The 26,722-nt window shown below is 65.1% G+C and overlaps 2 protein-coding genes across 2 annotated transcripts; both read left to right on the top strand.

Moving 5' to 3' along the window:
• LOC142048831 (uncharacterized) lies at positions 1-25,999 on the top strand. Its single transcript, XM_075076081.1, has 20 exons — positions 1-884; positions 2,726-3,001; positions 3,084-3,401; positions 3,489-3,755; positions 3,891-4,166; positions 4,263-4,505; positions 4,625-4,847; positions 4,914-5,017; positions 5,575-5,847; positions 6,949-7,221; positions 7,853-8,131; positions 8,635-8,877; positions 8,997-9,219; positions 23,754-23,812; positions 23,905-23,921; positions 24,023-24,147; positions 24,220-24,462; positions 25,051-25,331; positions 25,425-25,688; positions 25,770-25,999. Exons 1-20 carry the CDS (start codon positions 833-835, stop codon positions 25,982-25,984), a joined length of 4,254 nt encoding a protein of 1,417 aa, XP_074932182.1. The 5' UTR covers positions 1-832; the 3' UTR covers positions 25,985-25,999.
• Positions 20,678-23,758, top strand: LOC142048843 (intercellular adhesion molecule 3-like). Its single transcript, XM_075076096.1, has 5 exons — positions 20,678-21,007; positions 21,832-22,110; positions 22,197-22,508; positions 23,177-23,455; positions 23,533-23,758. The coding sequence occupies exons 1-5, from the start codon at positions 20,950-20,952 to the stop codon at positions 23,673-23,675; spliced, it is 1,071 nt and encodes a 356-aa protein (XP_074932197.1). The 5' UTR covers positions 20,678-20,949; the 3' UTR covers positions 23,676-23,758.
• Positions 26,000-26,722: the final 723 nt, after the last annotated feature.

The following is a 26,722-nucleotide window of genomic DNA, read 5'->3' as shown; positions in this document are numbered from 1 at the left end:
AGGGGGGCAGGAGAACTGCCCCAGGACGGGGCCGGAGCCCACCGGCCAGTCCCCTCCAGTCCCCCCCCAGCCCCCGGGGTCGCCCGCTGCTCCGGGGGAACCCCGCCTCCGAAGTCCCCGCCGCACCGGAATTCCCCGGGGGCCGGGCTAGCGCCGACCCCATAAAGCGCCGCCCCGGGCGGGTCCGACCGCTCGGCCGACGGGCGGACGGACGGACGGACGGAGGGTCCAGTGCACACCGAAACCCCGATCCGGAGATCTCGACCCGTCGCGGTGCTCCCGGAGAGCCTGACCGGACCCACCCCGGAGATCCCGAACCGACCGATGCCGGTGTTCCCGGCCGGATCCACCCCGTGCTCCTGGAGACCCTGAGCCGACCCTTCCCGGAGACCCCCATCGGATTCATCGCGCTGCTCCTGGGGAGCCTGAACCCACCGATCCCGGAAAGCCCAACTGGACCCACCCCAGGGAGCTTGAACCGACCTTTCCCAGTGCACCCAGAGAGCCTGAACGGATCCATCCCAGAGATCCCGAACTGACTGGTCCCACAGAGCCTGGCAGGATCCATCCCAGAGATCTGGAACTGACTGGTCCCGGAGACCCCACCTGGATCCATCCCAGAGATCCTGAACCATCTGGTCCCAGAGAGCCCGACTGGACCCATCCCAGTATTCCCAACCCCTCTCGGTGTTCCTGGGAAGCCCAACCGGATCGACCCCAGTGACCCAACCCATTCTGGTATTCCTGAAGACCCCAACCCATCCCAGTGCTTCCAGAGGACTGAGCCCATCCGGTGCCGGTACCGGTGCCCAGCCCAGCACCCCGCTGCACCATGCACCCCACGGTGCTGCCGCTGGCCCTCTGCGCCCTGGGTGTCATCACAGGTGAGGGGACGCTGGGGGGACACAGGGCTGGGGGTGACACCGAGCGAGGGTGGTGGGGACCTCGAAACCCCCCCCCGAGGCGCGTTCCCGGCACAGAGGGGTGAGGCCAGCACAAACGTGTTGGCACAAGCGCACCGGTCCAAGCGTGTTACCGCGAGCGTGTCGGTAGCGTCGCGGCAAGCACGCCGGTGCAAGCGCGAGCCCATCGGTGCCAGCGCTTGTGTCAACGTGAGCTTGGCAACACGAGTGTGTCGCAGCGTGTGTGTGTGGGGTGTATGTGTCCCCATCAACGTACCGTCTGAGCGCAAGCTTGCCGCCACGGTGTCAGCATCGGGCCCTGCCCGGTACCAGGGGGGCTGGTGGGGCGGCTGGGATTGAGGGGGGGTGTCCCAGCTCCATCCCAGCCCCCTCTTCCCGAAGCCATCGCCTCCACGCCGTATCCCATGTGAGAACTTGGGGAGCGAGCGGGGAGCGAGCGGGAGGCGCAGTCACCCGGTCCGGTTTGTTCTTGCGAAATTCCTGGATCGAAAGGGGAGTATTTTTCAGTCTCTTCCTGTCGGCAGTTTTTCTAAGGAAGGGCAGGACCAACGGTGGGAGGAAAACCTCACAACTGCTTGCAGGGAATCCCCCACCCAAGGGTGCTGGTGCTGACTCACCCAGGGGGGCTTCCTCCGCAGCCCGGTGGGCTCGGCAGCAGATGCTTTGCCGGGAAAGCACCGGCACGTGGGGTCAGAGGGGACTGGGGGGATGCACCGGGTACTGATTGGGGACAGCTGCTGCTGTCCCCACGGGATGAGAGCGGATCTCAGCATCCGGCCTGTCCCTCCCCGCTGTCATCATGGATTGCTGGCTGAAGGCTTCCAGCTGGACCGGGGGGACGGATCCTGCTCACCCGCGAAGCCGGCCACTTCCCACAGCCAAAGGAGAAGCTTGTCAGCTCTGTGGCTTCTCCATGACCGCTGCGGCTGGCTGGCTTCCCCCATGCTGCGCCAGGGATGGGGACGAGCCCCGGGTGCCCCTTGACGTTCCCCCCCGCCATATCGGGGATTGGGGACGAGCCTGGGGGTGCCCTCGACCTTCTCCCCTGCCATACCAGTGGTTGGGAATGAGACTGGGGTGCCCTCAACCTTCTCCCCTGCCATACCAGTGGTTGGGGGTGAGCCTGGGGGTGCCCTCGACCTTCTCCCCCGCCATACCAGGGACTGGGGATGAGCCTGGGGGTGCCCTCGATCTTCTCCCCCGCCATACCAGGGACTGGGAATGAGCCTGGGGGTGGCCTTGACCTTCCCCTCTGCCATACCAGGGACTGGGGATGAGCCTGGGGGTGGCCTTGACCTTCCCCTCTGCCATACCAGTGCTTGGGGGTGAGCCTGGGGGTGCCCTTGACCTTCTCCCCTGCCATACCAGTGCTTGGGGATGAGCCTGGGCGTGGCCTTGACCTTCCCCTCTGCCATACCAGGGACTGGGGATGAGCCTGGGGGTGGCCTTGACCTTCCCCTCTGCCATACCAGTGCTTGGGGGTGAGCCTGGGGGTGCCCTCGACCTTCTCCCCTGCCATACCAGTGGTTGGGGGTGAGCCTGGGGGTGGCCTTGACCTTCCCCTCTGCCATACCAGTGCTTGGGGGTGAGCCTGGGGGTGGCCTTGACCTTCCCCTCTGCCATACCAGTGCTTGGGGGTGAGCCTGGGGGTCCCTTTGATGTTCCCCCACGCCATAACGAGGATTGGGGACAAGAAAAGGGGTGCCCTCCACCTTCCCCTCTGCCATACGAGGGACTGGGGAGCAGCCTGGGGGTCCTCTTGCCCCCTGAACTACCCCCCCTCAAACCCCTGGTTGTCCCAGCAGCACAGTTGGGAGCCTCCTTTGAGCTGTTGGTCGAGCCGGCACTGCTGGTGGTGGAACACGGCGGATCGGTCCAGTTGAAGTTGAAGACGGACTGTCAGGATCCCTTCGCATCCGGCAACGTGGAGACATCGATTCGGAAGCATTTGGTGATGACGGGGCCGGCGGAGACAGTGGTGGAGCTGCAAAACGTCACTGTTTGGAACTCCAGCATCCTCTGCTACTACAGCTGCAGAGGGGAGAGGAAGGTGGTGACGACCGAACTCATCGTCTACCGTAAGGCACCGTGGGGAGAGGGGGTTCCCTGCCTCTCCTGGCAAACTGGGATCATCCCCGTCACTCGGCGTCTCTCCCCTAGGTGCGCCGGAGCGGGTGGAGCTGCAGCCTGTACCGCAGCTGGCCGTGGGTGAGAGCCACAAGCTGGTGTGCAACGTATCCAAGGTTGCACCGATCCGGAACCTGACGGTGACCATGTGGCGGGGCAGCGAGAAGCTGCACACCAAAACCTTCAAGCGGCTGAGCCAGGACGAGCCGGTGTCGGTGCAGGTGACCTACGAGCTGACAGCAGAGCAGCGGGACCATGGCCAGAACATCACCTGCCAGGCGCTGCTCGACCTGGAGCCCTACGGCCCACAGTTCAACATCACCTCTGACCCGCAGGTGGTGACCGTCTACGGTAAGCCGGCACCGGCATCAAACTGGTGTTTGCTCTGCCGTGGTTGTGGCAACTGGCTCATCCCAGGGTGTTTCTCTCCGGTGGCAGAATTCCCGGAGGATCCCAAGCTGGAGCCTGACATCTACCTGGAGGTCAACGAGACGGTGAATGCCAGCTGCACCGTCGGTCACGTCTTCCCGGTGCCGCGGTTCGAGCTGGCACTCGCCAACCAGACCCTGCCGCTCTTCATCAGCCACGACGGGCACCGGGCCACTGCCGTGGTGTCCCAAAGCCGGCCGGGGGACTTCAGGCTGGTTTGCACCGTAAACGTGGGACCCATGGAGCGGTGGAAAGAGGCGACCGTCCACGTCTACCGTGAGTAACGGGCAATGGTGGTGCCGGCAAAGACCTGCTGGCGGCACAGTTCTGGTGCGCTGCAGTGGGAAGCGGGGAGTGGTTTCGTGCCACGGCATCACCGAACCACCCCAATGTTGTCTCCATCACCCGCAGGTTTCCCCTTACCGGAGCTAAACGTCAACACCACCAGCCCGGCAGCCGGCACGGTGGTGATGGTGCTGTGTGTTTTGCCACCCGGCCACTCCACCGAGCTCCAGCTGCAGATCCGCACCGGTGACCATGTGCTGACGCAGTGGGGAAAGTCTCCGCAGCACTATAACCTGAAGGTGCCCGAGGAACACAATGAGATGGAGCTGAGTTGTGATGCCAAGCTCCTTGTCAGCGGCAAAACCCTGAAGAAGAGCACGCCCATCCAGCTCACCATCACGGGTGAGAACACCGCAGCCGGGCTCCATCCCGGGTTGATGAAGGGGAAATTTCCAGATGGGAATTAATTTGTTAACCCTAACCTGGCTCTTCCTGCAGCCGCACCCCGCATGGACGATGGGAGCTGCCCCCCGAGCCAGAACTGGACAGAGGGGCAGGATGAGACCCTGTGCTGCTCGGCATGGGGCAACCCTCCGCCCCGCCTGGTGTGCACCAAGGGCGATGAGCCCTTCCCCGTCGGCGTGCCGCACCGCGTCACCCGCGCCCATGCCGGCACCTACCTCTGCCAGGCCACCAACCCGCTGGGAACAGCTGTCCAGCACGTCACCGTGAGAGTGAACTGTGAGTGGAGACGGGGTCTTGGGGGTCCTGGGGGTGCTGGGGGTGTCGGGGGTCCTGGGGATTGCAGGGGGAAGGTGCGGGCTCATCACCGCTGACCACCCATCCCCTCTCTCTGGCAGATCATGACCTTGACATAGTGCTCCTGGTGGTGCTGCTGCTGGTGGTGGTGGCCGTGCTGCTCGCCGGCGGGGCGGCCTACGGCATTTACTACCGCAAGAAGAAAATCCGTCAGTACCGGCTGCAGGAGCGGCAGAGGCGGCTGGAGATGGAGGCACGGCGGCCGCAGGGACACTCGGAGGAGACGACCGCTCTCAACGGTTCAGCAAGGGAGGCTCAGCCGTAGCAGGGCAGAGGCGGTGGAGGGGCTGGCAGCCCCCTGCCCTTCCCGCTCCCCTGCCTGTGGGCAAGTGCCCCGGCAAGGGCTGAGCGCCACGGACGCAGGCTCCCTCCGCATGATGTGACAGTGACATCGGGGACTGGGTGGGAGCCGTGGCGGGATGGTGGACGCCACGGTGAGGCAGCGCTGGCGGCCGCTGTTCTCGCAGGGAGGTGACAGCTCCCAGAGAGGGACGTGCCGGGCCAGCACGTGGTTGGGATGCTGGGGGGAGCGAGGCACAAACCTCCCCCCTGTCGTGGAGACGCTCCTTTTCTCTCTGAACTTTATCCATTGGGAGACCTGGAATCGGATTCGGGGTGGCCGCGGTCTCTTCCCTCTCCCCACGGTGACGCTGGGGCTGGGGGTCTTGCTGCCCAGCATGAAGCATCTGGGCTGAATGCCAGGATTTCGGTGCTGGGGAGGTGTTGGCACCAATGGTGGCAGAAGGGTGAGAAGCCAGAGCGGAGGGAAATGCAGCTGCTGGAGAGGCTGGAAGATGCTGTCGTGCCATGTTGCACCAATAAAGGCTGTTGGCAGCAGCGCCGCGACCCACTGGGGGTTTGGTTGGGGATAGGGGTAAGCTAGCTCTGGGGGTTTCTGCTTCCCTGAGCCGACGGCGGCTGCGGTGACACCGAGCATGCGCCGCGGTACCCAAACCCCGCTTCCTTCCTCATCCCGCCATTTGCCCACCAGCTTACGGCACCTGTGGCGTAGCCGGGCACGGTGGGGCCCAGAAGGAGCCAGGGCGCTGCCACGGGGGAGAGGAAGGATGGAGAGCAGCAGTCGCGGCACGGGATGGGGGACGATGTGCCTCTGAGCTGGGCCCCCCGCTCCCAGCGCCCTGTGCCGGGGTGATGGGCTCCGGCTACCGCTCCCATAACTGTGGCTCCCGGCTCCCTGGCGCGGCGATGCGCCGGTGCAGCCTCCCTGCCTGGTCCCTTGTGGGGCTGCTGTTGGCTCTGTGCGGTGAGTGCCATCCCCGGGTCCTGGCTCGTCCCCCTGCACCCCAACCCGGCCTGGGATATCCCGTGTGTCCCAGCTCATCCCACCTCTGCCCCAGCCCACCCCCTCAGCTCATCCCGCATGTCCCAGATCATCCCACCTGTGCCCCAACCCACCCCCCCAGCTCATCCCGTGTGTCCCAGCTCACCATGCATGTCCCAGCTCATCCCATGTGTCCCAGCTCATCCCACTGCCACCCGAATCCAACTGGGGACATCCCACATGTCCCAGATCATCCCACCTTCACTCCAATCCAACTGGGGACATTCTGTGTGTCCCAGGTCATCCCACCTGTGCCCCAATCCACTGGGAACATGCTGTGTGTCCCAGCTCATCCCACCTGTGCCCCAACCCACCCCCTCAGCTCATCCCGTGTGTCCCAGCTCACCCCACGTGTCCCAGCTTATCCCACCATCACCCCAATCCAACTGGGGACATCCCATGGGTCCCAGATCGTCCCACTTTCACCCCAACCTAACTGGGGACATTCTGTGTGTCCCAGCTCATCCCACCGCCACCCCAACCCGCCCCTCCAGCTCATCTCACGTGTCCCAGCTCACGCCGTGCATCCCAGCTCATTCATGTATATCCTGACCCATCCCCCCGCAGGACATCTCATGTATTCGGGCTGGTCCCCCCGCACCACAGCCCAGCTGGGCACATCCCATGTGTCCCAGGTCATCCCACCTTCACCCTGACCCACATTGTCTGGGATGTCCCCTGTGTCCTAGCAGGGCCCCCTGCACCCTGACCCAGTTGGGTTCATTCTGTGTGTCCCAGCTCATCCCACTGCCACCCCAATCCAACTGGGAACATGCCATGTGTCCCAGCTCATCCCACCTCTGCCCCAACCCACCCCCTCAGCTCATCCTGTGTGTCCCAGCTCATCCCACTTTCACCCCAATCCAACTGGGAACATCCCATGGGTTCCAGATCATCCCACTTTCACCCCAATCCAACTGGGAACATCCCATGGGTTCCAGATCATCCCACCTTCACCCCAATCCAACTGGGAACATCCCATGTGTCCCAGCTCATCCCACCCCCTCGGCCATCCCATTCCAGGACCATCCGCCAATGCCTTCAATGTGACCCTGGAAGGGTCCTCCTCGGAGGTGGGCTACGGTGGGACGGTGCTGCTGAACTGCTCCACGAGCTGCCCCGATGCCGAGGCGTCCGGGGGCCTTGAGACCTCCCTCAGCAAGGAGTGGGTGGACCGGGGGCCGGGCTGGCTCAGCGTCCGGCTGCGCAACATCACCGAGCCCCTCTCTGACATCATCTGCTACTTCTCCTGCTTCGGGGAGAGGAAGACAGAGACTTTTACGGTGCTGGCTTACGGTAAGAGGCTGCTGGAGCCCTTCCCGTGGGGCTTTGCCGGTGGGTGGGGCTGGGGCTGGGGGATGCGGGAAGGGGGTCGGGATGTGCCGGACCTGGGGAGCCCCCACCCCTCAGGGGGCAGCGGGATGGGGCAAACTGGGGTGGAGCTGGGGCCACAACTGGTGCTGGGAAGAGAGGTTGGGATGAGCTGGGGGCCGGATCTGGCAGAGCTTGTGTGGGAGCGGCTTTGGGATGAGGCAGGTGCCAGATCCAGCACGGGTCCCAAGGGTCCACCAGGGCTTGGGATGAGGTGGGTGCTGGGTCCACCAGGGCTTGGGATGAGGCAGATGCCGGGTCCAGCAGAGCTCAGGTGCTGGGTCCAACAGAGCTTGGGATGAGGCGGGTGCTGGGTCCAGCAGAGCTCAGGTAGGAGCCACTTTGGGATGAGCCATGTCCCAAGTCCAACAGAGCTTAGATGCCGGATTTGGCTGAGCTTGGGATGAGGTGCTGCTTTGGGATGAGCCGGGTGCTGGGTCTGACAATGGGTCCCAGGGGTGGGAGAACTTGGGATGTGCCAGATCTGGCAGTGCTCGGGCGGGACCCTCTCTGGGATGACCCAAGAGATTGGGTGTCATGTCCCGCTCCTGCGCAGACCTCCCCCAGCCGCACCTGGCCATCATCAACCCCAACGCCTCCTGCAACGAGTCGGTGGTCATTGAGTGCTCCTCGGCGCCCAGCCGGCCGCCGGGGCTGAAGATGCGGCCCCTCTGGAACCACCAGCCCCTGCTGCCCTGGACAGAGGGTTCTGTGAGGAAGGTGCTACTGGTCGGGGAGGAAGATGATGGGCATCAGATCACCTGTGAATCGCAGCTCAGAGTGGGCACCCAGACGCTGAGGAAGAGCTCAGCAAATGCTACGTTGCATGTGATGTGTGAGTGGGGCGGTGGGTGCTGCCGCAGTGCTGGTGCCGGTGCCAAACCCTTCTGAACCTTTGCAAACCCCCTCTGCCCTGGTGCAAAGCTCTTCTGCTGTGGTACAAAACCCTCCTCTCCCCACGCAAAGCCCCTCAACACTGTGTAAAAGCTTCTGTCCTTGAGACCAACCCCTCAGCCCTGCTGCAAAACCCTTCTGACTTGTGCAAAGCTCTTCAAGCACGGCTCAAAACCCTTCTGCCCTAGTGCAGTGCTCCTTGTCCCTGGTGCAAAACCTCGTGCCCCTCCGTGCAAAGCCCCTTGGCTCCGTGCAAAGCCCCTTGGCTCCGTGCAAAGCCCCTCGGCTCTGTGCAAAACCCCTCAGCCCTAGAGCAAGCCTTGGGGCCCGGCTTGTGCTGCAGGACCCTGCTGCAGCGGGGACCCCGCTGGCCTCAGCTGGGGCTGGTGACGACGCCGGGGCCGGTGTCGGGGAGAAACGAGGTTCCTCTGCTCTCGCATCCAGGCCAGCCCCGCATGGATGATGGGAGCTGCCCCCCGAGCCAGAACTGGACAGAGGGGCAGGATGAGACCCTGTGCTGCTCGGCATGGGGCAACCCTCCGCCCCACCTGGCGTGCACCAAGGGCGATGAGCCCTTCCCCGTCGGCGTGCCGCACCGCGTCACCCGCGCCCATGCCGGCACCTACCTCTGCCAGGCCACCAACCCGCTGGGAACAGCTGTCCAGCACGTCACCGTGAGAGTGAACTGTGAGTGGAGACGGGGTCTTGGGGGTCCTGGGGGTGCTGGGGGTGTCGGGGGTCCTGGGGATTGCAGGGGGAAGGTGCGGGCTCATCACCGCTGACCACCCATCCCCTCTCTCTGGCAGATCATGACCTTGACATAGTGCTCCTGGTGGTGCTGCTGCTGGTGGTGGTGGCCGTGCTGCTCGCCGGCGGGGCGGCCTACGGCATTTACTACCGCAAGAAGAAAATCCGTCAGTACCGGCTGCAGGAGCGGCAGAGGCGGCTGGAGATGGAGGCACGGCGGCCGCAGGGACACTCGGAGGAGACGACCGCTCTCAACGGTTCGGTGCCGGAGACTCAGCCGTAGCCCCCCCAGGGAGCCACGTCCCCCCTGCCCGGAGCCAAACCCCCTGGGGCTGAGGGATGTTTCCAGCCCCCAAGGGTGCTGCAGGGGGGAGGTTGTGGTTGCAGCCCCAGGCTGTGCCCATTGCTGGGATTCTGCGGGGACTGGGTGGCTCCGGGGGTGCAGAACCCCCACCCAGTATCCATCACCCCAATCTCAGGCTCCCCTCACGGCGCGGGAACGTCTGTTCATGGCTGAATTGTCCTTGTGGGATCATCCCAATTCATCCATGAGCTGCACGAGCACCTGCTGGTGGCGTGAGGGGCGAGGGTTATACTGGGCTGTACTGGGCTTTATTGGGCTGCACTGGGCTGTTTTGGGTGTTATTGGCTCTACTGGGCTGTACCGGGGGGTGTTGGGGTCCTGGCTGGCTCCTTGGGACCAATTCAACCCCCTCCTGGAGATTTCCCTGAGCAAACAGAATTTCCTTCTAGAAGTGATGCCCATGCCCCACGTGAGGCTGGCAAAGGCGAGTGCCCCGGCCGGCGCTGGGCACGGAGGGACGGGGAAGCGTCTGTTTTACGCCTCTGTCCTTGAGGGGAGCTGCGAGGCCGATAGGAGGGAACATCCCGCCTCAGAAGCCGCTGCGAGCGGGGCTGATAAAGTGTCGAGTCAGGGAGGCCAACGATTGGGATGCCGATAAGAACGAAAACAAAGCGTCCTTTAGGTGACCTGTCCTCATTGTAATACTAAAAATCAGGGCTTTTGACCAGAAAACCCCCCTTTCCAATAAGCCCCTCACTCCCCGAGCGTGTGCAGCAACTTTAAAGGGAGCTGTGCTTTTAATATAACTAATTAATTAGATTGGGGGGGGTGGGAATATGAGCTGTTACTGATGCATTAAACTGTTTAAATTCCTGGTGTTCCTCGGTGCGGGGCGCAGCGTCGCGGAGTTGCCGCCAGTGCCCAGCTTTGCAGGGGTACGAGCGCGATAAACCGCCTCGGCTCCGTGTGGAGTTTGGCGTTTCACACCCCGGGACAACGGAGCCGCTTCTGGGGAGAGCACTGGTGCTGTTGGCTGCTGACCCCCACAGTGACACCCCCTCCCCGCACCCCCAAATCTCCTTGGTGACCCCCAGGGCTGCCGGCCCCATGGGGGGGTCAGGGGGAGCGAGGATGAGGGGAATGGGGGTACAGGCAGGGGATGGGGGTACGGGCAGGGGATGGGGGTACAGGCAGGGGATGTGCGTACAGGGAGGGGATGTGGGTACAGGCAGGGGATGGGGGTACAGGCAGGGGATGTGGGTACGGGCAGGGGATGGGGGTACGGGGAGGGGATGTGGGTATGGGCAGGGGATGGGGGTACGGGCAGGGGATGTGGGTACAGGCAGGGCATGGGGGTACAGGCAGGGCATGAGGGTACAGGTAGGGCATGGGGGTACGGGCAAGGGATGGGGGTACGGGGAGGGGATGGGGGTTACGGGCAGGGGATGGGGGTACGGGGAGGGGATGGGGGTATGGGCAGGGGATGGGGGTACGGGCAGGGGATGGAGGGACAGGCAGGGGACTGGGGGCATGGGCCGGGGGATGGAGAAGGGGCTGGGGGATGGAGCCGGGATTGGGCTGCACAGGGAACGGATTTGGGAGGGGGGCACGGGACGGGGGTGGGGCAGGTCGGTGTCACCAAAGACCAGGAATAAAACTCCTTAACATTGGGCATATTAAAGAGCGGGCATTGCTTCGTTCGGCGCCGGGGGCGGGGGGGGATCGCCCCTCCTCGCAGGCACACCTGCTGCCGTTCACTTTGACATTTATATATGCCAGATAATCCACGGCGCCCATCTAATGCATAATCCTTGACCTGACCGAGCACCCTCTTCTGCCACTGGGCTGCAGCTTTTCCGCCTAGTTATAAAGCTACAGCGTGATTTTAATTCACTGCACGTGCTCCAAAGGTGGGGGGGGGTCCAGTCCTTTCGTCCCTCAGTTGAGTCGGTGGTCGCAACCTCCCCCTGCCGCAACTACCTTCCCCCCCCGGCACCGTGGCTCGCACTGGTTTTGTTGTCTCGTGGCTGTGGCATCCCTCGAGCTTCCTCGCGGGAGGATGTTTCTGTTATCGGTCCTTGAAGTTTCTCAGCTCCTGAACCTTGAATTCTTTTCACAAGTTGGCTCATGGAGTTGTTTGTATTTCTCAGGATGTGTGTTTAGGTTAAAAATGGCTCAAGCTGCAAGTTTAACCCTGTAGTTATTCACAACAAAGCTGCAGCTCCTGGGCAGCCGCCAGCCCCTGCCGCCCTGGGAGGAGGGTCCCGTGAGCCTGGAGCTACTGGTCGGGGAGGAAGATGATGGGGGATGAGTCCACCTGAGAATCTCAGCTCCGAGTGGGCGACCAGACGCTGCGGAAGGGCTCGGACACATTGCGTGTTGCTTGGGAGTGGGGCGGTGGGTGCTGGCGCCGGTGCGAAACCCTTCCGAGCCCTCGCAAACCCCCTCGGCCCTGGTGCAAACCGCTTCTGCCACCCCCACGAAGCCTCTCAGCCTGGTGCAAACCCCTTCTGCCGAGGTAGCAAACCCTCCCGTCCCCGTGCAAAGCCCCCAGCCTTGTGCAAAAGCCTCTTCCCGTGGGCACAACCCCTCAGCCCTGGTGCAAAACCCTTCTGCCTCGTGCAAAACTCCCTGGCTGTCTTCACTACACAGGTACGGAAATCACAGGGCTTCCCTTCCCTCGGACACACCAGTCCACCCATTCCGGCCAGGAGACGTACGATCTGCCTTCGTATGACTTGGAAGTCCTGAGCCGACACCCTCGATGGCCTGTGCTTCAGAAACGGGACTTGCCTACGTAGAGATTAATGCCTATTTTCCATTAGCGTAGTTATAGAGCTCAGAAAATGTTCTTTAATCTGATTATACCAAGGCGAAAGTTGTGTATTTTGTAGTTCTCCGTAACAGAAATTTACGATTTACCCAGTCATTCGGGAGAATCCGCAATAGAGGCAGCTTAACTGCACGTCTAAAACTCCCCAGATTGGGGGGGGTCTGCCTTCTAGATTTAAATCTAACCTTTGACAAATATAAGAGCGAATAATTCAATAACAGTAAATAAAATAACAGTAACAGGCTAAAGTAATTTCATTCGGATGTTATTATGTGGTCACGGAGTTCGTGCGCGTGCAAATTTCAGTTAAAAGGGTCATTGTGTTCACGTCCCAGTTGTTACTGGAAATCTGGGTGATTAATTGGCATAAAACAAGTGGGAAGATCAAGCCAGGACCTGAGGGGTTCCAGAAAAATCAGGGAGTTAAACAAAATATTACATAAATGTGGATTGTCCCTTACTGGGTGGTCGTAAAATGTATGAAGGTTATGATTGTGTATTAGTTGGTTATTTACAACGATGATAGTAAGAAACTATATATTATTTATGGAGAGGAGGGAGGCTCATGAAAACAGGGTCTCACAGTCTCAAACCGGGGTGGGGGACACGGGACTGGTATCCTGAAGAAAACAGACTTTTTCTAATTTTCTAAGAAAACAGACTGTTTCTAATTTTCTGCTAAGCCATAACAATGCCCCACGTGAGGCTGGCAAAGGCGAGTGCCCCGGCCGGCGCTGGGCACGGAGGGACGGGGAAGCGTCTGTTTTACGCCTCTGTCCTTGAGGGGAGCTGCGAGGCCGATAGGAGGGAACATCCCGCCTCAGAAGCCGCTGCGAGCGGGGCTGATAAAGTGTCGAGTCAGGGAGGCCAACGATTGGGATGCCGATAAGAACGAAAACAAAGCGTCCTTTAGGTGACCTGTCCTCATTGTAATATATAATTATATATATATATTATATATATATATATAATTATTAATATTAACAGGCAAGGAATCCCCCCTTCTGGTAAACCACAGCATCCCAGACTGGTGGGGGTCGGAAGGGACCCCTGGAGCTCACCCTGTCCCACCCCCTGCCCGAGCAGGCACCCCCAGAGCAGGGGGCACAGGGCCGCGTCCAGGCGGGGTGTGAATGTCTCCAGGGAAGGGACTCGGCAGCCTGTGCCCCTGCTCTGACACCCTCTGTCATGGTTTTAGTTGGGATAGAGTTAATTTGACTTCACTGTAGCTTGTACAGTGCTGAGGTTTGGACTTAGATTGTAAATAATGTTGATAACACACTGATGTTTTAGTTGTTGCTAAGCAGGGCTTACACTGGTCAAGGACTTTTCCGGCCCCCCCCCGCTCTGCCAGGGGCACTCGGAGCTGGGAGGGGGCACAGCCAGGACAGCAGCCCCCAGGGATATCCATGCGACGCCATGCTCAGCGTACAGCGCCGGGGGAAGAAGGAAGGACGGGTGTTCGGCGTGATGCGTTTGCCTCCCCAGGGCACCGTTACGCGTGCTGGAGCCCTGCGTTCCCGGGGATGGCTGAGCACACACCTGCCCGCGGGAAGCAGTGGAGGGATTCCTTGGTTTGCTTTGTCTGTGCGCGGGTTTGGCTTCACCAATTCAATAGTCTTTATTTCAACCCAGGAATTTGCTCACTTTACCGCTTCCGATCCTCTCCCCTGTCCCACCATGGAGAGTGAGCGAGCGGCTGGGTAGGGCTTGGTGTCTGACTGGGGCTAAAACATGACACTGTGCCCCCCAGGTACCGCTGGCCTCCTCGGCCCCACGGGCCCGGTGCTGGCTCGGGGTCACCTCGCTGCCCCCCAGCACCCCCAGCCCTTCCCAGCAGAGCCGCTCTCCAGCAGGTCACCCCCAGCCTGTGCTGGTGTGGGGGGTCGCCCCTCCCCAGGGCAGGACCCCACACTTGCTCTCGCTGCATTCCCTGAGGCTCCCCCGGGCCCAGCTCTCCAGCCTGTCCCGCTCTCGCTGGGGGCCGGCACAGCCCCCCGCCGCATCAGCCGCCCCTCCCGGCTTGGGACCGCCAGCGAGGATGATGAGGGGACGCTCTGCCCCTTCGTCCAGGGCACCGATGGATGTATTGACCAGGGCTGGAGCCAGCGCAGACCCCTGGGGGGCACCGCTAGTGAGGGGCCTCCAGCCAGACCCTGCCCCATTGCTCACGACCCTCAGAGCTCTGCTCTTGCGCCAGCTCTCAGCCCCCCTCGCTGTCCTCCCATCCAGCCCACGCTTCCTTCATGCAAAACCCTTCTGACTTGTGCAAAGCTCTTCAATCACGGCTCAAAACCCTTCTGCCCTAGTGCAGTGCTCCTTGTCCCTGGTGCAAAACCTCGTGCCCCTCCGTGCAAAGCCCCTCGGCTCTGTGCAAAACCCACCAGCCCTAGAGCAAGCCTTGGGGCCCGGCTTGTGCTGCAGGACCCCGCTGCAGTGGGGACCCAATCTCTCCCACCCTTGGGACCCATTGCTGCATCCAGCACCTGGCTCTTCCCATGAACAGCTCCTGAGCCCAAACTCTGCTGGACTTGGGACATGGCTCATCCCAAAGTGGCTCCTACCTAAGCTCTGCTGGACCCAGCACCCGCCTCATCCCAAGCTCTGTTGGACCCAGCACCTGAGCTCTGCTGGACCCGGCATCTGCCTCATCCCAAGCCCTGGTGGACCCAGCACCCACCTCATCCCAAGCCCTGGTGGACCCTTGGGACCCGTGCTGGATCTGGCACCTGCCTCATCCCAAAGCCGCTCCCACACAAGCTCTGCCAGATCCGGCCCCCAGCTCATCCCAACCTCTCTTCCCAGCACCAGTTGTGGCCCCAGCTCCACCCCAGTTTGCCCCATCCCGCTGCCCCCTGAGGGGTGGGGGCTCCCCAGGTCCGGCACATCCCGACCCCCTTCCCGCATCCCCCATCCCCAGCCCCACCCACCGGCAAAGCCCCACGGGAAGGGCTCCAGCAGCCTCTTACCGTAAGCCAGCACCGTAAAAGTCTCTGTCTTCCTCTCCCCGAAGCAGGAGAAGTAGCAGATGATGTCAGAGAGGGGCTCGGTGATGTTGCAGACCCCTCCCCGTGCCCACCACCCTGGCCTCGGGCTCCCCTCACGGCGCGGGAACGTCTGTTCATGGCTGAATTGTCCTTGTGGGAACGTCCCAATTCATCCATGAGCTGCACGAGCACCTGCTGCTGGCGTGTGGGGCGAGGGTTATACTGGGCTGTACTGGGCTGTACTGGGCTGTACTGGGGGTACTGGGCTGTACTGGGGGTACTGGGCTGTACTGGGCTGTACTGGGCTGTACTGGGAGGTACTGGGCTGTACTGGGGCTGTACTGGACTGTACTGGGCTGTACTGGGCTGTACTGGGGTGGCAGGGTTGTACGTGGCACCTTGGGAGCAATTGAACAATCTCCTGGTGCTGCTGACACCCACAGTGACCCCCCCCTTCCCCCCCCGTCCTTGGTGACCCCCAGGGCTGTCGGCAACATGGGGGGGTCAGGGGGAGCCGGGATGAGGATGGGAATGGGGGTACGGGGAGGGGATGGGGGTACGGGCAGGGGATGGGGGTACGGGGAGGGGATGGGGGTACAGGCAGGGGATGGGGGTACGGGCAGGGGACGGGGGTACGGGGAGGGGATGGGGGTACAGGCAGGGGATGGGGGTACGGGGAGGGGATGGGGGTACAGGCAGGGGATGTGGGTACGGGGAGGGGATGGGGGTACGGGCAGGGGATGGGGGTACAGGCAGGGGATGGGGGTACGGGCAGGGGATGTGGGTACGGGGAGGGGATGGGGGTACGGGCAGGGGATGGGGGTACGGGGAGGGGATGGGGGTACGGGCAGGGGATGTGGGTACGGGCAGGGGATGGGGGTACGGGGAGGGGATGGGGGTACGGGCAGGGGACGGGGGTACGGGCAGGGGATGGGGGTACGAGGAGGGGATGGGGGTACGGGGAGGGGATGGGGGGACAGGCAGGGGATGGGGGTACGGGGAGGGGATGGGGGTACGGGCAGGGGATGGGGGTACGGGCAGGGGACGGGGGTACGGGGAGGGGATGGGGGGACAGGCAGGGGATGGGGGTACGGGGAGGGGATGGGGGTACGGGGAGGGGATGGGGGACAGGCAGGGGATGGGGGTACGGGGAGGGGATGGGGGTTACGGGCAGGGGATGGGGGTACAGGCAGGGGATGGGGGTACGGGGAGGGGATGGGGGACAGGCAGGGGATGGGGGTACGGGGAGGGGATGGGGGTTACGGGCAGGGGATGGGGGTACGGGGAGGGGATGGGGGACAGGCAGGGGATGGGGTTACGGGGAGGGGATGGGGGTACGGGCAGGGGATGGGGGTACGGGGAGGGGATGGGGGTACGGGGAGGGGATGGGGGACAGGCAGGGGATGGGGGTACGGGGAGGGGATGGGGGTTACGGGCAGGGGATGGGGGTACGGGGAGGGGATGGGGGACAGGCAGGGGATGGGGTTACGGGGAGGGGATGGGGGTACGGGCAGGGGATGGGGGTACGGGGAGGGGATGGGGGACAGGCAGGGGATGGGGTTACGGGGAGGGGATGGGGGGTACAGGCAGGGGACGGGGGTACGGGCAGGGGACGGGGGTACGGGGAGGGGATGGGGGTACAGGCAGGGGATGGGGTTACGGGGAGGGGATGGGGGTACGGGCAGGGGATGGGGGTACGGGGAGGGGATGGGGGTACGGGGAGGGGATGGGGGACAGGCAGGGGATGGGGGTACGGGGAGGGGATGGGGGTTACGGGCAGGGGATGGGGGTACGGGGAGGGGATGGGGGACAGGCAGGGGATGGGGTTACGGGGAGGGGATGGGGGTACGGGCAGGGGATGGGGGTACGGGGAGGGGATGGGGGTACAGGCAGGGGATGTGGGTACGGGCAGGGGATGGGGGTACAGGCGGGGGACGGGGGTACGGGCAGGGGACGGGGGTACGGGGAGGGGATGGGGGTACAGGCAGGGGACGGGGGTACGGGGAGGGGATGGGGGTACAGGCAGGGGATGGGGGTACGGGCAGGGGATGGGGGTACGGGCAGGGGACGGGCGTACGGGGAGGGGATGGGGGTACAGGCAGGGGATGGGGGTACGGGGAGGGGATGGGGGTACAGGCAGGGGACGGGGGTACGGGGAGGGGATGGGGGTACAGGCAGGGGATGGGGGTACGGGCAGGGGACGGGGGTACGGGGAGGGGATGGGGGTACAGGCAGGGGATGGGGGTACGGGCAGGGGATGGGGGTACAGGCAGGGGACGGGCGTACGGAGAGGGGATGGGGGTACGGGGAGGGGATGGGGGTACGGGGAGGGGATGGGGGTACAGGCAGGGGATGGGGGTACGGGGAGGGGATGGGGGTACAGGCAGGGGATGGGGGTACAGGCAGGGGACGGGGGTATGGGGAGGGGATGGGGGTACAGGCAGGGGATGGGGGTACGGGGAGGGGATGGGGGTACAGGCAGGGGATGGGGGTACAGGCAGGGGACGGGGGTATGGGGAGGGGATGGGGATATGGGCAGGGAATTGGAGCCGGGTTTGGGGGTTCAGGGAGGGGGGATGGATTTGGGAGGGGAGCACGGTGGGGGTGGCGTGGCCTGGAGCCAGGGACAAGGGCTGGGGGGGATGGGGGCCCAGGGGGGGTTGGGGGAGTGTCACCCCCCACCTTGGTGCCCAAACATCGGTCCCCAACCGTGGACCGACACGAGCGCGAGCGCGGCCCGAGCCAGCGAGAGACGGAGCGACCGTGAGCGCGGCAGCGCCCGGCACTCGCCGGCACCGTCGCTCCCGCCTTGGCCTGACGGCAGCCCACGCCACGCCACGCCACACCATGGCACGACACGCCACGCCATGCCACGCCACACCATGCCACGCCACGCCACGCCACGCCATGCCATGCCACGCCATAGCACGACACGCCATGCCACGCCATGGCACGACACGCCATGCCACGCCACGCCACGCCATGCCACGCCATGGCACGGCCCGGCACGGCCTGCTCCGCTGCCGGCACGGCAGGGGCGCAGGCAGGGGGGCGGCGTGGGCAGGCAGCGCGGGCCGAGGCAGGGCCGGAGCGTGATGCCGCGCGGCGGGGAGGAATCACGCTTCGCCCACGTCACCGGCACGGCGAGGGGGTGGGGGCCGGCGGGCACCCGCCGTGGCGGTGGCATCGGCGGCGCGGCGTGCGACGGAGGGGCGTGTTGGCGTGCTTGTGGTCCATGCCTGCACGCACACGGTGCTCACGCCTGCACGCACACGGTGTACACGCCTGCATGCACATGATGCACGCACCTGCAGGCACATGTAATGCATGGCTGCATGCACATGGAATGCACGCCTATGTGCCTGCATGCACATGATGCACACGCCTGCATGTACATAATGCACATGCAATGCATGCCTGCATGCACGTGGAACGCACGCCTACGTGCCCGCATGCACATGATGCACATGCCTGCATGCACATGCAATGCACACCTACATGCCTGCATGCACATGATGCACACGTCTGTATGCACATGATGCACATTACTGCATGCACATAATGCACATGCAATGCATGCCTGCATGCACATGGAACGCACGCCTACGTGCCTGCATGCACATGATACACACGCCTGCATGCACATGATGCACATGCCTGCATGCACATGCAATGCACGTCTACATGCCTGCATGCACATGATGCACACGTCTGTATGCACATGATGCACATTACTGCATGCACATAATGCACATGCAATGCATGCCTGCATGCACATGGAACGCACGCCTACGTGCCTGCATGCACATGATGCACACACCTGCAGGCACATGCAATGCATGGCTGCATGCACATGGAACGCACGCCTACGTGCCTGCATGCACATGATACACACGCCTGCATGCACATGATGCACATGCCTGCATGCACATGCAATGCACGTCTACATGCCTGCATGCACATGATGCACATGCCTGCATGCACATGCAATGCACGCCTACATGCCTGCATGCACATGATACACACTGCTGCATGCACATGCAATGCATGGCTGCATGTACATGATACACACGTCTGCATGCACATGATGCACACGCCTGCATGCACATGATGCACACGCCTGCATGCACATGATGCCCATGCCTGCATGCACACGCAATGCACGCCTACGTGCCTGCATGTACGTGATACACACGCCTACATGCACAGAATGCACATGCCTGCATGCACATGCAATGTACGCCTACATGCCTGCATGCACATGATGCACATTACTGCATGCACATGCAATGCATGCCTACGTGCCTGCATGTACATGATACACACGCCTACATGCACATGCAATGCATGGCTGCATGCACATGGAATGTGCGCCTACGTGTCTGCATGTACGTGATACACACGTATGCATGCACATGATGCACATTCCTGCATGCACACGCAATGCACGCCTACATGCCTGCAGGTACACAATACACGCGCCTGCACGCACCTGCAGTGCACACCTGCATGAACATGATGCTCACACCGACACGCACATGCAATGCATGGCTGCATGCACACGCAATGCATGCCTACACGCCTGCATACTCATGATACACACGCCTGCACGCACACGCAAGCCATGGCTGTATGCATACACACCTTGCATGCCTGCACGCGCACGCTGCACACGCAACACATGCTTGCATGCGTGATACACGTGCCACGCCTGCCTGCATGCGATACACACACCTGCATGCGTAATGCCCGCCTGCGTGCACACGCAGTGCGCGCCTGCCTGCACGTGACACACGTGCAATGCACGCGCACGCAGCGCACGCCTGCAGGCATGTCCCGCACGCAGTGACGCGCACACCCCGTGCACCCCACGCGTGGCTATGGGTGACCTCGCCCACCCACCCCCCCCCCCGCCCCACTGCAGCCAGGCCCGTGGCTACCCCTTGCCCTGCCCCTCCCCCCCGTGAGCCCGTGGGCGGCACCCCACGGGTTGGGGGGAGGGGGACGCGGGGGGGAGGGGGGGACACACGCAGCTGGTCCCGGTCTGTCACTGCACCCACGCAGGATGGGTGCCACCCCCGCGGCACAGCTGCTGCCGGCTCCGGGCTGTAAGGGGGGGGGGGGGGAGAGGGGCCCGATCCGGGCACCGGGGGGGAGGGGGGGTGTCCTGTGCAGGACGGAGCACCGGGAGGGGCCCGATCCGGACACCCGTGGGGGTCCTGTGTAGGACGGAGCACGGAGAGGGGCCCGATCCGGACACCGGTGGGGGTCCTGTGTAGGACGGAGCACGGAGAGGGGCCCGATCCGGACACCGGTGGGGGTCCTGTGTAGGACGGAGCACGGAGAGGGGCCCGATCCGGACACCGGTGGGGGTCCTGTGTAGGACGGAGCACCGGAGGGGGCCGATCCGGACACCGGTGGGGGTCCTGTGTAGGATGGAGCACGGAGAGGGGCCCGATCCGGACACCGGTGGGGGTTCTGTGCAGGACGGAGCACGGAGAGGGGCCCGATCCGGGCACGGAGGGGGGAGGTCCTGTGCAGCGCCGAGCACCGGGTGGGGGAGGATGAAGTCTCGGGGGGGGGCCCAGCTGGGGGCGGGGGGAGGAGCAGCCCGGCGGTACTGGCGCCTTCCTCGCCTCCGTTCGCGGCAGCGGAGGAGCTGCCTTCATCCCCATCCTCCTCTTCCCATCCTCCTCTTCATCCCCGTCCTCTTCCCATCCTCCTCTCCATCCCCGTCCTCCTCTCCATCCCCATCCTCCTCTTCATCCCCATCCCCCTCTTCCCATCCTCCTCTCCATCCCCATCCTCCTCTTCATCCCCATCCTCCTCATCCTCCTCTTCATCCCCATCCTCCTCCCCGTGCCCCCCCGCAGCGGAGCCGGGACCGGATGGGACCCCCCTGCCCGGCCGCGCGGCTGCTGCCCCCCCTCATCCTGGCGCTGGCAGGTAAGGGGGGCCCGGGGGGCGGGGGGGGCGCTGGGGGGGGGCCCGGACGCCTGGGTCCCTCCGGGATTGGGGGGGGGCGGGACACGGACCCCGGGGAGCCATCGTGCTGGGAAGCGGAGAGGGGACGGGGTGTCGTCTCCGGGGACACCAGGAACCCTTAATTATAGGGGGGGTTGTCACCTCGGGGACCCCCCCCAGACACCAGGGACTGCCATTGGGGGAGGGGGGGTGTCGACCCCCGATGAGCTCAGACGCCTGGGTCCCTTAATGGGGGGGGGGGATATATGATTCTGGGGAGCCCAGATCCCAGGGACTCTTAATAATGGGGAGGGGGAGGATGGACCCCCAGAGAGCCCCATCATGATGGGGAGTGGAAGCGGGTGACCCCCAGGGACCCCCCCCTCCAAGACCAGAGACCCTTAATGCTGGAGGGGGCTGGGAGGGGGACCCCCAGGACCCCAGAGACATGTGTCCCTTATTTTGGGGGGTGGTCCCCAAGGACACCAAACACCAGGGATGCCTAATTAAGGGGGGTGTGTGGATCCTGGAGACCCCAGATGCCTGTGTCCCTTATTTTTTTGGGGGGGGTGGTGAACCCTGAGGACCCTTAGTGCCTGGAGGGGGACACACAGCGGGACCCCCAGGACCCCGGACGCCTGCGTCCCCCCGGGGAGTGGGGGGGGGGGTCTCGGCTCAGGGCTCGCTGGGGTGGGCCTTGGGGGTCTCCCCCCGCAGCCAGGATCGGGGGGGGGGTGTGTGTGTCTCCAGCCGGGGGGTGCTGGGGCTGAGCCAGCGGGGGCTGCCCGCGGTGGGGGCTCTCGCAGGGGTCGCCCGGGGCACGTTCACGGTGGGGGCCTGGCCACGGGTGGCCGTGGTGCCCTTCGGGGGCTCGGTGGCCATCAACTGCAGCCGCAGCGCCTGCCCGGGGGGCAACGCCACGCTGGGGCTGGAGACCCCCTTGCCCGTGGCCGTGGGGGCCGGCGGGCGCCGCTGGCAAAGCTTCCGGCTCCTCAACGTCTCCCAGTGGAGCCCCGGCACCGCCACGTGCTACGGGCGCTGCGGTGACACCCAAGCCAACGCCAGCGCCGGCATCCTCGTCTACCGTGAGTGCTTGGAGGGGGGTCAGGGGCGGCTGGGAGGTGGTGGTTGGGGGGCGGCGGGTGACGGTTCGGCGGTTGCCACCTCCCAGGGTTGCCGGAGCGGGTGGTGCTGGAGCCGGTGGCGGCCGTGGCGGTGGGCGAGAGCCGTAACTTGACGTGCCGGGTGGTGGAGGTGGCTCCGGTGGGGAACCTGACGGTGACGTTGCGCCGAGGCGCCGAAACGCTGCGGACGGAGAGTTTTGGTGCTGCCGAGGGCAGCACCAGCGTGGCCGTCAGTCACCTGCTGACCGCCGGCCCCGGGGACCACGGGCAGGACGTCACCTGCCACGCCGAGCTGTCCCTGCGGCCCCACGGGCCCCTCTTCGCCCGCGCCGCCGTCCCCGTCAAGCTCTCGGTTTTCGGTGAGTGCCGCGGATGTTCGGGAGCAGTTTGGCACCGCCCCGTCCCCATCCCTGTCCCATCTCCTCCCAGTCCCCATCCCTGCGGTGTCCCCATTCCCATACCCATCTCAGCCTTCATCCCTATTCTATCCCAGCCGCCACCTCTGTCCCCATCCCAGACCCCGTCCCCATCCCAGTCTCATCTCCGTCCCCATCCCAGTCCCCATTCCCATCCCAGTCTCATCTCCGTCCCCATCCCAGTCCCCATTCCCATCCTATTCCATTCCATCCCAGTCCTGTTCCCATCCCAGTGACCACCCCCATCTCATCCCAATTCTTTTCCCAGCCCATCCCTATTCCTGTCCCCATCCCATTCCATTCCACCCCAAACCCATCCCAGTCCCACCCCATCCCAGTCTCTCCGGGACCGGCCAGCTGAGCACCGTTACTCTAATCCCGTTCCCGTTCGACCTCGCGCCGAATCCCTCCCTACCCTTGTCCGGCAGCCGGGGCCACGCCGGGATCCCCAATCCCACCCTGCTGTGGGGGCCTCACCGCCACCCCCCCCCTCCCGGCAGCTCTGCATCCTCACCGGCACCCGGTGAGGGTCCGGCCGCTGGGATCCCCTCCCCGGCACCGAGGCGCAGCCGGGGACGAGGCACGTCCCCGGTGACACCGCGTCCCCGCAGCCCTCCCTGAGCCACCCCAGCTCTGGGCTCCCGCCCACCTCGAAGCCGGCACCACCGCCAACGCCAGCTGCCGGATCGCCGGCGCCTTCCCCGCCGGGGACGTCCGCTTCGCCATCACCCTGGCAGAGCAAAGCCTAAACTTCACCGTGGCGGCGGCCGGGGACGTGCTCACCGCCGTCACCGCGCTCTCAACCAGCACCCCGGGGCAGCAGGAGCTGACCTGCACCGCGGCGGTGGCGACGGCAGCACGGACGGCGCAGACGCAGCTCCGCGTCTACCGTAAGGCACCGGGCGCGGTGGCGCGATAACCGGAGCCCATCCCAAAACCCCGTTGGACCCACGGCACCTTCCCGCAGGCTTCGCAGCACCCGTCCTGGAGCTGAGCCCGGCAGCGGCACCGGCGGGCAGCGAGGTGACGGTAGCGTGCCGTGCCGGGGGTCGCCGACCCCCCGGCCGTCCGGCTGCAGCTCCGCGATGCCGACGGGGGGGTCCTGGCTGAGGGACCACAGTCCCGGTTGGAGCTGCGGTTGGTGGCCCGGCGGGAGGATGACGGGCGGCAATTCGGGTGCCGCGCCAGCCTGGCCATCGGCGACGGCACGGTGACAAAGGACACGGACACCCGCCTCGCCGTGCTCTGTGAGTGCCTCTCCAGAGGGACCTGGTTGTGCCCACGGCAGCCGGCATGGGCTGCTCCCGGCGTTCCCGGTGCATCCCTCCGTCTTTTCCAGACATGCCCGAAATGGCGGCGAGCGACTGCCCCAGCAACCGCACGTGGCTGCGGGGGACGCGGGAAGCGCTGTCCTGCCGTGCCGCCGGCAACCCCGCGCCCACCGTCGTCTGTGGTAGGAACGGCGTCACCGTCAGCACCGGGGAGCCGGAGCTGGTCACCCGTTCCCGAGCCGGCACCTACCTCTGCAACGCCACCAACAGCCTGGGGACGCAGAGCCGGCTGGTCACCATCCGCGTGGAGTGTGAGTGGGGCCGGCATCTCCCGCCGTGGCCGTGCCGGCGGCCGCCGCGCTAACCGGGACCCCGCTTTCCAGACGAGCCCACCCTGACGGAGAGGGGCTGCCCGGCCCACCGCACCTGGGTGGAGGGGGAACGGCGGGAGCTCGCGTGCCGCGCCGACGGGGACCCCGCACCCAGCACCCGCTGCGCCCGCGACGGCGGTGCCCCCCGCGCCCGGGGGAGCCGGGCCGTCAGCCGGGCCGACGCTGGCCGCTACATCTGCCGGGCCACCAACAAGCACGGCTCAGCCATCCGCAGCGTCGTCGTCACCGTCGAGTGTGAGTGCCGGGGGACACAGGGATCTGGCGGTGCCGGGGGGTGGGATCTGGCGGTGCTGGGGTTGCCGTTATCCGTGTTGGGAACGCCGTGCCAGGGATCTCATAGCTGTGCCAGGAACGACATGGCCAGGGCGCCGTGTCTGTGCTGGGCACGGTGTGGCTATGCCAGGGATGCCGCGGCTGGGACACCGTAGCCGTGCCAGGGATGCCACAGCTGGGACACCGTAGCCGTGCCAGGGGGGCCGCGGCTGGGACACCGTAGCCGTGCCAGGGATGCCACGGCTGGGACACCGTAGCCGTGCCAGGGGGGCCGCGGCTGGGACACCGTAGCCGTGCCAGGGGGGCCGCGGCTGGGACACCGTGGCCGTGCCAGGGGGGCCGCGGCTGGGACACCGTGGCCGTGCCTGGGGGGCCGCGGCTGGGACACCGTAGCCGTGCCAGGGGGGCCGCGGCTGGGACACCGTGGCCATGCCAGGGGGGCCGCGGCTGTGCCAGCCTGGTGAGGAGCCCAGGCGGTCCCGCCAGCGCAGGGTGGGGAAGGAGGTGGGCGGTCGGTCACCGCACCCCATCGCGGGGGACCGGGGACAGCCAGCCCCCCGTGCTGTGTCCCTCCCGGCTTGCAGACGAGCCGAGCATCGGCGAGACGGGCTGCCCGGCGCGGCGGCTCTGGGTGGAGGGGACGCCGGCGGAGCTGGCCTGCGCCGCCAGCGGGAACCCCCCGCCCCACGTCGCCTGCGCCAAGCTGGGGGACGACCAGGACCCCCCGCCGGCGAGCCCCAACGTCACCCGCGCCCACGCCGGCACCTACCAGTGCCGGGCCACCAACGCCCACGGCTCTGCCCTCCGCAACATCACCGTCGCCGTCGAGTGTGAGTGACTTTTTGGGGTGGAAAAGTGGGGTTTGGTTATTTTTACACGCCAGGGGGTGGTTTTGGCTGACGGACGGTGCCGCCCCGGTGCAGACAGCCCCGCCGCGGTGAGCCTACGCGTGCTGCCCTCCGCCAACGTCTCACGCGGCGCCAGCTTCAGCGTCGAGTGCCGCGCCGAGGGGCTGCCCACCCCCACCTACGGCTGGGCGCTGCCACCCGCCCCCAACCTCCGCTTCGCCGCCGACAACCGCTCGGTAGCCGTAGCCGCCGCCGCCGCCGCCAACCGGGGGCTTTACACCTGCACCGCAACCAACAGGCACGGCCGGCGAGCCGGCAGCGTGATGGTGCGGGTGGACGGTGAGATGGGGTGCGTCGGTAAAGCGGGGAGGGGGCTCTCCGCCACCGCCGCGGCGTCACCGGCCCCTTCCCGCCCCGCAGAGAGCCGGCTGGCGCTGCTGGCCTCGCTGGGCTCGTTGGGTGCCGTCACCGCGGTGGGTTTGGCGGCCGCCGGCGGTTATTACCTGAAGACAACGGCGTGTAAGAAGGGGGAATACAACGTGCGCGACGCCGAGGGCTCCTCCGAAGCCGCCTGCCTGCACCGGCAACGGCACGACCGCGGGGAGATTTACGGCATCCAGCTCACCCAGCCGTAACCGGGAACACCCCGGGTTGGATGGAGGGGTGGGGGGGGGGTCCCCGTGTACCCCCGGCCGAGGCCGCAGTGGGGGGTTGGGGGAATTTGGAGGGGTTTTTTTGGTGTTTTTTAACCACTTTGGCGCTGCGCCGAGGGTGGCAACAGCCGTAACTCAGGGGGGGATGCTCAGGGGGGGCTGCGGCCGCCGGCTCGGCTCTTCCCAGGGATAAAGCAACACCCAATAAATAATTTGATTTTAATGGAAGGGAGGAAGACGGTGATTCTGGCTGTGGGGAGGGGACCCCAGGGTGAGCCCTGCTCTGAGCCCCCCTGCTGCTGGCTCCGGGGAGGGGATGCAGGCGTCCGGGGTCCTGGGGGTCCATCCCTCCCCCTCCCCCCCGGCGTTAAGGGTCCCTAGTGTCTGGGTTCGCAGGGGCTCCCCCCCTCCCACCCCCAGAAATAAGGGACCCAGGCGTCCGGGGTGCCCCAGAGCCCCCCACCTGCAAGGGCCAGGCTCGGGGTGAGCAGGAGCCCTGCGGGTCCTGGCCATGGGGGTGTCCCTGAGTCCGTCCCCCTGCCACCTGTGGGGGTCGGGTGGGTGCCACAGCTCTGGATCCCTCTGGAAAAGCCCGGGGCTAGAAAATCCCACCCTTGGCTGCCCTGGGAAGCCCTCGCCTTCCTGCCTGCGCTGGTGACAGCTCGTGCCTGCTGTCCCCCGGCGTGGCCCTCGCACGTCCCCAACCCACAGCCAGGGACC

Source organism: Phalacrocorax aristotelis, chromosome 28, assembly GCF_949628215.1.
Source record: "Phalacrocorax aristotelis chromosome 28, bGulAri2.1, whole genome shotgun sequence".
In the NCBI taxonomy this organism is placed as follows: domain Eukaryota; kingdom Metazoa; phylum Chordata; class Aves; order Suliformes; family Phalacrocoracidae; genus Phalacrocorax; species Phalacrocorax aristotelis.
The sequence above is the reverse complement of the archived record's forward strand: the minus strand, read 5'-3'. Positions and strand labels throughout refer to the sequence as shown.

Bases quoted from the DNA above. Each gene is read 5' to 3' on its own strand.
- LOC142048831 (XM_075076081.1), top strand. From the start codon at position 833: ATGCACCCCACGGTGCTGCCGCTGGCCCTCTGCGCCCTGGGTGTCATC. The intron at 4,506-4,624 runs GTGAGTGGAGAC...TCTCTCTGGCAG, and splicing joins CGTCACCGTGAGAGTGAACT to ATCATGACCTTGACATAGTG. The intron at 24,463-25,050 runs GTGAGTGCCGGG...GACCGGGGACAG, and splicing joins CGTCGTCGTCACCGTCGAGT to CCAGCCCCCCGTGCTGTGTC.
- LOC142048843 (XM_075076096.1), top strand. From the start codon at position 20,950: ATGGGACCCCCCTGCCCGGCCGCGCGGCTGCTGCCCCCCCTCATCCTG. The intron at 22,111-22,196 runs GTGAGTGCTTGG...GCCACCTCCCAG, and splicing joins CGCCGGCATCCTCGTCTACC to GGTTGCCGGAGCGGGTGGTG. The intron at 23,456-23,532 runs GTAAGGCACCGG...ACCTTCCCGCAG, and splicing joins GACGCAGCTCCGCGTCTACC to GCTTCGCAGCACCCGTCCTG.